This window comes from Crocuta crocuta, unplaced genomic scaffold, assembly GCF_008692635.1.
Source record: "Crocuta crocuta isolate KB4526 unplaced genomic scaffold, BGI_CrCroc_1.0 scaffold1652, whole genome shotgun sequence".
In the NCBI taxonomy this organism is placed as follows: Eukaryota; Metazoa; Chordata; class Mammalia; order Carnivora; family Hyaenidae; genus Crocuta; species Crocuta crocuta.
The window spans coordinates 65,973-79,161 of NW_027530954.1; the positions used below are offsets into that span (position 1 = coordinate 65,973).

The window sequence follows — 13,189 nt, forward strand, 5'->3', positions numbered from 1 at the left end:
TGGAGTATCCTCTGCTTCTTGACCTTGCAACCTTAGTCTCAAACTCCAAGGAAAACCATGTTTAACAAAATGAATAGACTGTGATTTACTTTTCTTATTATAACTCTGCATACTAATGGCATTCCCATTCCACCATTCATTTCATTTTTGAAACCATAGTCTCATTCTACTATGCTTTTATGAGTTTTAAATATTTTTTTATTATAGACAATATAGTATTTTGCAGAAGTCCCCANTCAGTTTATTATTTTAACCATGTTGCATACCAAGTGAGACCTGTATCTAGAAGTTATTTAATATGAGGAAAAATTAGGTGTTATTCTCACATGTGCTTTGAGCTAAGAAATAATATATCTAATGTGGGCTTAATGTCATAGTTATAGCTTTCTAGCACATATTAAAGCAAATAAAAATTATTAAAATGTATTTGTTAGTGTACATCCTAAAATCACCCAGTAAGTTGTTACAAAATACTTATTCAACAAAGATTAATGTCATTCCAAAGTAGGAAGAGCTATCTCAAATACCCTAGAGACTGGCAGATAATATTGCATGAAGTACATGAATGAAAGACAAAGATGATGGGGAACAAGGAGAATGAGATGTGGCATGGATTATTTCATGTACATAAATTTTACCTGTTTAAATGTACATGGACCAGGACAAATGGTTATTTGATCCAGATAAAGCCAACAGGATCTGGCATGGATAGAAATGGAATATATTCACTATAGTTTAATTTGAATACAATTCTTAGCCCTTTATTTTATCTTCTATCAAAAATACATAAAATGGTTTGTTTTAACACATTGCATTTAAGGATTGCACTTTATCTGCCTCTACTTTTCCAACTCCTTTCTCCTTCAGATTGTTTTTAAAGGTAAGTGCTTCCAAAGTTTTATGGGGGAACATAATCTAATTTTATTACCAACTCTTCAATATGTAAGAAATGAGGAATATACCATGACTCATTCGAGGAGTCCCCAAATCCTGATTTAGAAAATAAAAATATAATTAAAAAACCACAATATATTCAGGCCTATAATTTCAATTACATAGATATAAAACCCTAAACAATATTTATATATCAATGGTATCACTTTTCAAAATGTATAAGAACTATAAAACATTTGTTCAAGCTGTGTTGATCCCATGTTTGGCTGGAAGGTTTAATTTTGGAAAATCTGTAATTAGAATTCACCACATTATCAGAATGAATTAGAAAAAAAAGGACCATTTGTGTAGATGAAAAATTAATACCATTTAGGATAGATGAAAGCTATAAAATTTAAGAATAAAAGGAAAATTCCATAGTGATAAGATGTCTTATAAAAACAAGGCTGAACCTACCCTTAAAAGGAGAAAAACTAAAACTTTTTTTGGAAACATAGAAGCCCTAAGTAAATTAGTACAAATACTATGTTCCTGGATTACATAACTCAGTGTGACAAAATGTTAATTCTGCTGAAATTAGTCTATTTGCTCAATGCCCTTCCAATCAAAACCTACAGACATTTATAGAATTTGACAATGATTTCAAAGGAATTTAGAAAATGCAAATTATACAGAATAACCAAGACATTTTTTAAAAGACCTATGCTACCAAATGATAAAATTTATAAGCTGGAGTTATTGAGACAATACGGCATACCTCAGTGGAACAGAATAAGGACATCAGAAAAAGATCCTTGAGTATATAGAACTATAGTTCATGACTGAAGTAGCATGTTAGGTCAAGCATGCAAAGACAGTATTCAATGGAGCTAGGGAAAATGTTTATCCCTACACAGGATGATGAAATTGGATATTTAGCTCATCCTTATAAAAATCAACCATAAACTGGCCAAGGACATAACGTCATAAGAAAAATTTAAACTTTTATAACCTTAAAAACTAGAATCTCTGGTCGTCCTTAAATAAAAAGAAATTCAAGTTTAATTTGGGTGATAAAACTACTTCACAAAGTTTGCTCTATCTGAAAATCTGTTCAAATTATTTACAGCAAAGCAATAACAAACATTCATTAGCAACAACCAAACAGATGACAAAGTCTAGTGCCTTAAGCTAAAAAAATATATATATAGATACCCAAAGAAAGGACTATTCCACAGTAGTTTGTACAGTTTGGCAAACCTCTTCATCCCAACATCCATTTTATTATGATTTTACAATTCCTGGAGTTCTGAAATTCAGTGGAGTATATATTTAAGTGGCCCTCCTCACACCAGCTGGACCCACTGCCTAGAAAGAAACAAGGAAATTGAACATCACACCTGACTCTTATCAGATGAAAGCAGAAACTCCAGAGCAGGATCAGGACCAGGGGGATGGACATGAAGCTCCAGGATGCCCTCTTATGTGAATGTAGTCATCCAATCTCACCTCAATATTCTATAACATTTGCCAATAGCCTCAATTGAAATAAATAAATAAGTTTGCTAAACTGAGAATGTTGCTCTCCCATTCGAAGGAGGGAGGGAAAGAGAGGGAGGGGAAGGAGGGGGTGTATTTTAAGTTGAACTTCAAAAATGCTGACTCTTCCTTCAGGATGTTTATTGTCTAGAATCTCAACATTAATGTAGGACTAAAGATGAATAGAAATGGCGTTTCTCACCACCTTCAATGAATATAATAATAGTGGTAAACATATACCATTACTCAAAAAAAAAACTACTTATGAAAAGACTCTATCAATATACATGATATAACCTACTGAGTCTAGAATTGGTGACTATATTTATATCTATAATTTAAATTGGAGACAGCCATCAAAAATCATCAGTGCTAAAAACCATCATTGCTAATCTAGCAATTAGTATAATCAGTGGCATCTACTTACCTAAGCAAGGACTGGCTTCTTGTTCCCCCATGTGATTATCAGCATGACTGCTGTCAGAAGAATTTATGAGTGTCCTCTCCCTTTACAACTTTCCCATGGGAGCTTGAATGCAATTCTTGGTTATTCCCAAAACCTCTGAGAACAGGAAATGATGCCACTAGTGTTTTCTAATTATCCAGAGTAACTTTGATTTCTCTATTGAGGAAAAAAAATTTTTTTACATATACAATCCACCTGCTTTCATTAGTTGTTATTTTTATTGAATTTACTCAGGTGTCTGGATTTAATAGATTATTTCTTAGATGTCTTAATCATCTACAAATTATATAAACTTTCAGCATTTTCTGTAGATACCTCTTCCATGTTTTATATCCAAAGATAAAGACAAAATTATTTAAATATGACCAATAGGGTTTTAAAAGATTCAGAAGAAATAAAAGTTATAAATATGTGTGTAACTCCTATCTTCTTCTTCTTCTTCTTTTTTTTTTTTTTTGAGAGAGAGAGAGAGAGAGCGAGCAGCGAAGGAGCAGAGAGAGGGAGCCACAGAATCTGAAACAGGCTCCAGGCTCTGAGTTCTCAGCCATGAGCCTGATGAGGGGCTCAAACTCAGAGTGTGAGATGATGACCTGAGTTGAAGTTAGACGCTTAACCAACTGGGCCACCTAGGCACCCCATAACTCCTATCTTTATTTCTTTTTCTAACCTCAGGGAATAAATTGAGTTAATGACAGCCTAATTCCACATCCCATGTACATCTTCAGTACTACTTTTCCCTCCCCACTAGTATTTCCCCTCTCCACATAGGTACCTCCTTCACAAAAGTTGATATATGTCCTTAAAATGGAATATAGTTTTATAAAAGTTATGACCTATGCTTTAAGTTGCATAATATATTACATAGCTCATTTTGATATCTAAAGGTTCTCAATTATATGTTTTTGAATTATATTCATTTAGTTATATACATTCCTACATTTTGCTAATTTCTATTGAAATAAAGTTGCTATTACGTCACCCTGTCCTCATTTACAATAGGTTTGGTCACATAGTAACAGTCATGTAGTTAGTTACCAACTTCTGACTTTTACATGTCTCCCCACAATTAACAACTTTGTATTGTGGTCCCTATTGACCCGTGAATGGACATATCTGTGATATATCTTCTGTGTCTCTGACTTGGGAAAAACAGACACATTTATTTTATTTAAATAAAGATGGTTCTACTTAAAGATTTCTTTCATTAATATATATTCCACCATCAGCATCCAAGCACATCATAGTCTTGACATCTAACTTATAAATATGTATTACTTATACAAATGATAAAAGTTGCAACAAATAATTAAATCAGATGTACCTTTTGAGAGCTAAAATTGTTTTACTTGATGTGATACATTCTTTTTTTAAGGAATCCAAATATCAGTCTCGATTTGAAATAGAAAAATGCACTAAGTATAATCCATGCCAACAAAGAAGTTCAGAAACTATAACTAAGACAGATACACATTAATTTTAATATAATCTTATTATTTGGATGTCTATAAAGTGATATTAAAGTAGTTGTTTAGGTGACAGAACTCTGACACACATCTTGAGGTGGAGGTTGGGGGGGGCCTCCAAATCTTGCTTTCCCTCCGGGGCACCTGGCTAGTGGGCATCTCAGCCTCCTGGCAGATAGGTGTGGAGAAGTGGCCAAGCTGTAGCCTGACTCACTTGTGGTAACGAAGCCTCTCCCCATCTGCTGCCAATCTCTCCACCACTGTGAGCTTGTCCTGAATGTTTCCCAGAGCACCTTTCTGTTTCAGAGATTCTAGTTCCCTCTGGTGGACCATGAAATGAAAATAGAATACTGAAGAATTATGAGAGAGGAAGCCAACGAAGAGAAAAGTGATTACAACAGAGATCAAGAAATGATTAGTTTGCTCCATCTCATTTATTCTCTGATCAATATGCAGTGTTTTAGGCATCCATATCTTAACATGAAAATATCTTACCTACATATTTCATAAAGGTTTTAAATTAATATAATATAATCTCATGGGCTCATGTCTTAATCATATTTTTATGATTGTGCAAACATTCATAACCTTTATCATTCAAGAAAGCTACTAAGTCTTTGAAATAGACATTTTAAGGTTTTTATTTGCGCTTTAAAGTGTATTTAAAAATCATTAGTATGGGGCGCCTGGGTGGCTTAGTCGGTTAAGCGTCCGACTTTCGCTTAGGTCATGATCTCGCGGTTCGAGGGTTCGAGCCCCGCGTCGGGCTCTGTGCTGACAGCTAGCTCAGAGCCTGGAACCTGTTTCAGAGTCTGTGTCTCCCTCTCTCTCTGACCCTCCCCTGCTCACACTGTCTCTCTCTCTCTCCTAGAAATAAATAAAAATATTTTTAAAAAATCATTAGTAACCTCATCTGACAATTATAGCTCAAATTGCTTTTGTGGTCAGCTGCTTTCTAAACTGAAATATAATTAGCATACAATTTTATATTAGTTTCAGTGTATAACATATGGATTCTATAATTCTATACATTACACAGTGCTCATCATAATAAGTATAGTACCACTGTCACCATTGATTACTTTACAATATCAAGGAATATATTCTCTATATAGTACCTTCCATATCTGTGACTTATTTATTTTATAACTGGAAGTGTGTCTCTTTAATACCTTTTATATATTTTGTTCATGTCCTCACACATCTTCTCTCTAGAAACCACCAGTTTGCTCTCTGCATTTAAGCAACTGTTTGTTTGTTCGTTGTTTTATTTATTTATTTATTTATTTTTTGTATACTCCACAAGTAAGTGAAATCATATAGTATTTGCCTTTCTCAGTCAAACTTATTAACACTAACATAACCCATAGGTATCACTATGTTGTCACAAATTGAATGATCTCATTATTTTTTATGGCTGACTAACATTCCATTATATAGGCTTTTTAAGAAGTAGATATATTCATATTTATATTTTAATTAACTCAAAGACTTGTATATTGTAAACTGAGGTAAGAGTTTATCAAAGCCGTTTTGTCAATAAAATTTCTCCAACCCAAATAATAATTGTCCATAAAAATGGCTTTTTAAATATTGAAAGAGCCAAAACCAATCCTGGACAGAAGCTTGTAACAGTGACACAGAGAAGAATTTGTGGAAGGATCTCAAGCTTCATAAGTAGTACTTCTGATGAATGTAAGGAAGGAAGGAAAAAAATTCTGTAGGTTTTATTGAGACACAAAGAGAAAAGAAAGTTGGGGTAAAGACAGGGAGTAAGACAAAGAGCCAGTATAAGGTTTAAGTCTAGGGATATAAGAAGAGCAGTGGGGAATTACTTTGTTGGGCTTTAGTTAAGTTCCTCTAAGCAAAAAGAAACCTGGTGTTATCATATAAATCTCTATTTTGTTTCCTTCCACCCATAAGTGAGGTGATGTCATTTTTTTTATGGATAATCTCCTTGAAAGGACTTTTTTCTTTGCCATTAAGGTGGCTTGTGGAAATAGCCATTTGGAAAGCAGAGATGATAGATGTGACCTATGACATGTAGACATCTGGTGAATTCTTCTGGACTTCCACCAAGATGGTATTAGCAGTTCAAACCAAACTTATATAAACCTTAAAGGACAAGAAAATCTCCATCAGAAGACTTACATTTCCTCAATTTAAGCTTTGAAACGAAAAAAAAATTCAGAATCATGCCAATCTCTATTATCTATCATATTATTGATATAGTAGGTAATATTTAATACTAGGCATATGTCTTGGGATATGCTTAAAATATTAAGGTTTATGATCATGATGATTCAAAACAAAATCAGCTGCTGTGAAAATAGTCCTTCAGTAAGTTTTGGGTTTGAATTTATGAAATTGCATTTGCTATGCTGAATTGGGGAAAGTTTGATGGTTTTTCTTATTTTCGTGGTCTTGAGAGGATTCAGAATGTGCCACCTGCTCTCTGCTTAGAACATCCCTATCTATGGAGTCAGGTCAATCTACTGCCTCTGTGGCAGCTGCAGAATGAGGGGCCCTGTGGTGTCTTTTGAAGTCTGTCCTAACTTTATAGAAGTTGTCAGATCTTGTCTTATGACTGTCTTGCATCTTCTCTCTCCTGTCACCACTTAGGGGATTTAATTGCCTCTGGACACTATCTCATTGAATAATAGTGAATGAGACAGACATAATATTTTAGATTGCCCAGCTTCTCAAAATATGCCAATATGGATATAGATGTTTTAGGAAGAATCATATGCCCCAACCTACCCACCAAAGATGCCCATATGCAAACCCCGGAAGTGTGAACTTGTTCCTTTCTATGGAAAAGGAGACCAGAAATATCCATCATAGGGGCACCTGGGTGGCTCAGTCAGTTACATGTCTGATTTTGGCTCAGGTCACAATCTTGTGGTCCATGAATTCAAGCCCCGCATCAGGCTCTGTGCTGACAGCTCAGAGCCTGGAGCTTGCTTCAGATTCTGTGTCTTTCTCTCTCTCTCTGCCCCTCTCCTGCTCATGATCTGTTTTTCTCTGTCTCTCAAAAGTAAATAAATTTTAAAAATTTTAAAAAAAAGAAGTAGCCATCATGTAGTGTGACTTTCTGTTTACAGCTTTGCTCTTTATTCATGACTAAAGTTAGAAATTAGCTCATAGACCTGAGTGTCATGGCTCCTATATTTGGCTTGTTTCTGACTTCCCTCAATAATTCCTAAATCTAGTTTATTTACAGACATCTTCTGATCCTGCATGCTCTAACTAGTCTTCCTTGCTCTATTGTAAGTTAGCAGCATTTTACATGTACAGACAGGGATATGACACATAATGACTATAAACTCTATGTGTGTGTGTGTGTGTGTGTGTGTGTCTGGGAGCATGTATGGCCATGGTGCTCTTGAAAATTGGTGTCACTTTGAGAACACTGGCTTTATTTTTATTCTAATAACACTTTATTTCAAAACACTAAAAATACATGTTTTAAAAGATGTGGCGCTAGCTGTTATGATTCAATAACACACACAATGAACTCTACACCAGTGTTTGTTATGAGATTATGACATGGAGAATATTAATTTTGTCACATTGTCATGAATATCAACATTTTGCTTGTGTACATATACCACAGGAGAAGAATGGAAAAGTGGAATCCCCCTTTGTAGGTTTCTTTTTCTATTTTCCCATGTGTCTTATGTCCATGTATATCTAAGCATTTTTTGTTTAGTTTCTGTTTTCTCTGACAGGTTTCTTTTTCTGTGATTTAAATTTATGTTAAGTGCAAGATAAATATGGATTTTAAAAGGTTAAGAAATTGAATGATAAAATACTGCCACAATTAAAAATAAAACTTTTTACAGTTGACCAAAACATATGTATGGTGAGGAACATGACCTGACTCTTAACCAACTTCCAAATTTTCAGACTTTCTCTTCCTTGATTAGAAATTATAAAAACCCAGTAACGGGTTATATTGTGCTTTAAAATAGGTTTATTTTGAAATTATTGTTTACTACTTAAATAAGTTTACTTTCTTGGGTCAACTAATACATTTTGTATTAGAGAAAGTTGTGCATTTGAGGTTAGAAGAGAAAGGGTTAGGACTTTACCATTGAAATTGATAGAATTTTTAACTATCTGTTGCCTCTGCAATTGGCAGAGATTAGCTTTTCAGAAACAAAGAGAAATCCTTAAATGGGGTTTTAAATTTACATGAATTTGAAAGACTGACATGGTTTATTTAGGAATCTCTTCAATGCATCCTTCACATCCTTGTTCCTTAGGCTGTAAATGAGGGGATTCAGCATTGGTATCACCAGGGTGTAGAAGACAGAGGCCATTTTATCAGTATCCAATGAGTGGTTGGTCCTTGGTTGCAAATACATGAAGAGAAGGGTCCCGTAGAACACAGTGACAGCCAGCATGTGAGAGGCACAGGTGGAAAAGGCTTTTCGTCGGCCCTCTGAGGAACGTATCCTCAAAATGGCAAGGACAATGTTAAAATAGGATATTAGAACAATAACCATAGAGAAAAGCAAATTGATCCCTGAAAATGTAAACACTGCTGTTTCTGGAATATACGTATTGGAACAGGACAATGCCAGCAAGGGGACATTATCACAGTAAAAGTGGTTGATTACATTGGAAGAGCAGTATGACACAGAGAACACACAGGAGGTGACAGTCAGTGCTGTGGTCAGACTGTAGAGGTATGTGAGGGATACCAGCAGAAGGCAGATCTGTGGAGACACCACCACCATGTAGAGCAGGGGGTTGCAAATAGCCACATAACGGTCGTAGGCCATTGCAGCCAGCATGAAAATCTCAGCCACAATGAAGACTAAGAATCCACCCAGTTGGGCTGCACATCCATAGTAGGATATGGTCTTCTTTGAAACCAAGAAGTTCACCAGCATTTCAGGGGCAATGACAGTAGAATCGCCAAGATTGATGACAGCCAAGTGCCTGAGGAGGAAGTACATGGGGGTGTGAAGCTGAGCGTCAACACTGGTGAGGGTGATGATGCCCAAGTTCCCGGCCACGGTCAGCCCGTAGATCAGCAGGAAAACAAAGAAGAGTGGAATCTGGAGCTCTGGGCGGTCTGAGACTCCCGTGAGAATGAACTCAGTCACCTGGGTGAGATTCCCTGGAGCCATTTATTTTGTGGCTTTCATCTTCTAAAGGAGAAAGTGGAAGGAGATTAATAGATGGTAAAATCAATTTTTCTGGTAGATGTAAGAAAGTAATATGTTTCATTTAAAGCAGAATTTTTTTGTTCACAAACAATTAAAAGTGTCAGGTCTTAAGTTTTATGTTCCAATTCTTTCACAAAATTCAAAAATATGAATACTCTGAAAGCCAATTTTAGGTTCTTAACACTGTATTAGCAAGCTATCAATTTGTGTATTCAGTGTTAGATATAGCTTATTGGATGAATATACATTATTATAGTATTACATGTATTAATGTTTTATGACTTTATTAAATATATTGATTATAACATTGAAAGAATATATATATATATATATTCATGCCTGTATATATTTACATATATACACAGTCTCTGTGATATTTCCTAAGATAAAACATAGCTACCTATGAGAAGTTGATGAGCCAGAGTGACTTTCACTGACATTCAGTTAGTTTTTCCTTAGCTGCCACTGGTTTTCCCTTTAGCCCATTTCTTGCCGTCATCCTTGGGAATGTCAATATTTGTGGAAGAAATTATTGAGTATGCTGGGTTTTTTTCTTATCAATTTCTACCACATCTCACTGCTTCACCTGTCCACCAACAGACCTCACCTCAGTAGTCCTCCTTCTCAGTGCCATTCTGTAACTGAATTTTTAAAAAATCACATTTCTTTGGCCAAATAAACTAATCCGTTCTCTCATTCTGACATCTACCTCCTCCAGTGGTTCTCTATTATTGTGCTCTGGAAGCCCTTTTTTTTTTCCAGCTTATATCTCTATCTTTTAAATTGTTTAAGGCCCTCGGGTATCTGGGTAGCTCAGCTGGTAAAGCATCCAGCTCTTGGTTTCAGCTCAGGTCAGGATCTCATTGCTCATGAGTTCGAACCCCTCATCAGGCTCTGCACAGACAACATGGAACCTGCTTGGAGTTTTCTGTCTCCCTCTCTCTCTGTCCTTCCTCCACTCATGCTTTTCTGTCTCTCTCAAAATAAAATTTAAATAAAATCAATTATTTCAGGACTGTTTTGATGTTTTAAAAATATTACTTTTGTTTTGCTCAAATTTGATCACTTTGTTTTACTTGTACAGAGAAATGTCTGGAGAACAGTTCAACATTATTCAGTATGTAGTGTACTCTGGGCCCAGAACTATGCTCACCATTTCAAAATAATCCTCTCATTATTCCTCAAGAGTGTGCTAAGTATATGGATGTAATTATTTCTTTGTCTAATGAGACAGTTGAAGCTCAATGAGATTAAGCCACTCAAGGAGTCTATATAGAATATTGGCAAATTGTGTAGTTTTACAGTTTTGCTTTATGTGTTTTGTTCACTGGTTTGTTTGGTTACTTGGTTGGTTGGATGTTAGTCCACCAATTACTAGTTTGTGACTTTGATCAAGTATTTATATCCTTGTGTTGTGTGAATGTAATTGGGTAATACACAAACACAGGTTAGTACAGAGCCTGATAACAATAAATGCAAAATAATTGGTGCCAGCAATGATTGTTATTAGCATGTTTTGAACGACTTTCTAATGTAGTTTCTGGTTTGTGTCCTAGTAACATTCTACCTCACTGAGGAGTTCATGGTTGAAATAGGACAGCAAATTAATTATTTTTGTGCATATCCAAGCAACTGGGACACATAATATATAGCTATATACTTATCAAACAAATCAGGTTGTGTTCTCCCACAACCTTATTCTTTCTTAAATCTGTGGTGTTTGTTTGTTTCATTAAACATACTGTAGTCCAGGAGTACCTGAGTGGTTCAGTCAGTTGAGCGTCTGACTCTTGATTTCTGCTCAGGTCATGATGATCCCAGGGTCCTGATATGAAGCCTCAGGATGGTCCCATGCTGAGCATGGAACCCACTTAAGATACTCTCTTTCTGCCCCCTCTCTGACTCACACATTCTCTCTCTAAACTAAAGAATAAAAAAATTAAAATTGAAAAAATACTGTATTCCATAAATCGAGTGTATGTCTGATGAACTTGTAAGAACAATTGGGCTGCACCAGACACCCCATCTCACTTTCCTTACCACCGCATCTGAAAAGAAATTCACAAGCAAGTTTATGGCTGAAAACCCAGTGGTGACATTCACTTTATACAAAACATTTCTTGTCTGTTTGCTGCACATAAAGCTCTTCAGTGCATGTTTCACTCTAAGAAATAATATATTCAGAAAAGTATCCTTAATTTAACATAGGCAAAAGAGAAATCACTAACAGCAGTAATTATAACTTGTCTACTATAAATTCATGAAATTAACTTTGAAAACAGATATATTTGCCTGTATCACTACCTGTTATTAATTCCCTTTTTTAATTTTTAAAAATGTTTTATTTATTTCTGAGAGAGAGAAAGACAGCATGAGCAGGGGAGGGTCAGAGAAAGGGAAACACAGAATCAGAAGCAGGCTCCAGGCTCTGAGCTAGCTGTCAGCACAGAGCCTGATGTGGGGCTCGAGCCCATGAACCGTGAGATCATGACCTGAGCCGAAGTCGGATGCTCAACCGACTGAGCCACCAAGGTGCCCCTATTAATTGCTTTTCTAATGAAATATCACTAATGGCAAAGCTAGGTTAGTTTTTTTTTTTCCCTGAGGTATGTCACTGACATTAAGAATTTTATTCCTGTTTCTTTTTGTTTTTATTAAAGATTTCTTTTTTTTAAAAATTTTTTAAGGTTTTTTTAAATTTATTTCTAGAGAGAGAGAGAGCGTGAGCAGGGGAGGGTCAGAGAGAGAGGGAGTCACAGACTGAAACAGGCTCCAGGCTCTGAGCTGNTTTTTATTAAAGATTTCTTTTTTTTTAAATTTTTTTAAGGTTTTTTAAAATTTATTTCTAGAGAGAGAGAGAGCGTGAGCAGGGGAGGGTCAGAGAGAGAGGGAGTCACAGACTGAAACAGGCTCCAGGCTCTGAACTGGCAGTCAGCACAGAGCCCGACGCGGGGCTCGAACCCACGAACCGTGAGATCATGACCTAAGCGAAAGTCGGACGCTTAACCGACTAAGCCACCCAGGCGCCCCTATTCCTGTTTCTTCAGAAGCATTTCTGACATAATTGTTTCTGTTTAGTTACATTAGTTTTTTATACGTATTTTTTCAAATTTGTTTTTGAAAATAAATACAGTAAGACCTTGATTTGAGAGCATAATTCATTTTGAAACCATGCTTGTAATCCAAAGTACTTGTATATCAAAGGGAATTCCCCAAAAGAAACGATGGAAACTCAGGTGATTCGTTCCACAACCCAAATATATTCATATAAAAATAAGTACATATATATTTTGTAATATGATACAATAATATAGAAAATAAAAAATATAAAGGCACACAAATTCACCTGCACTTACCTTTGAAAACCGTTGTGACTGGTATGAGGGAGACAAGAGAGAGGAGAGTTATTGTGTAGTATGACTTTCACTACCACTAAGGGAATCACTGCTATCTATTGACTCAATGGAACATTTTTCTTTTTGTGCAATTTCAACAAAGAACCTGCCCAATAACCTAGAATGAAACAAAGCATTCCTAAGCTTTCTCCTCTATGGAAAAGCACAGGACTTTCCATAGGTGCTTCAGAGTGACAAAAAAAAAAAAAAAAAAAAAAAAAAAAAAAAAAAAAACACTAGTGCCAGTTGTGGGCATCTTCTAATGTTCTGAAA

General features: G+C 35.6%; 2 protein-coding genes across 2 annotated transcripts in view; both read right to left on the reverse strand.

Moving 5' to 3' along the window:
- Window positions 1–3,180, reverse strand: part of LOC144236068 (olfactory receptor 8K3-like) — a 4,935-nt gene extending 1,755 nt beyond the window's left edge. Inside the window, exon 1 of the mRNA XM_077769673.1 lies at window positions 3,159–3,180. Coding sequence (XP_077625799.1) covers window positions 3,159–3,180 — 22 coding nt within the window. The remainder of the gene's footprint in view (window positions 1–3,158) is intronic.
- A 5,354-nt stretch (window positions 3,181–8,534) lies between these two features.
- LOC144236069 (olfactory receptor 8J2) lies at window positions 8,535–9,482 on the reverse strand. The gene has a single exon (XM_077769674.1). The coding sequence runs from the start codon at window positions 9,480–9,482 to the stop codon at window positions 8,535–8,537; it is 948 nt and encodes a 315-aa protein (XP_077625800.1).
- Window positions 9,483–13,189: the final 3,707 nt, after the last annotated feature.

Coding starts and splice junctions, on each gene's coding strand:
- LOC144236069 (XM_077769674.1), bottom strand. CDS start 9,482: ATGGCTCCAGGGAATCTCACCCAGGTGACTGAGTTCATTCTCACGGGA.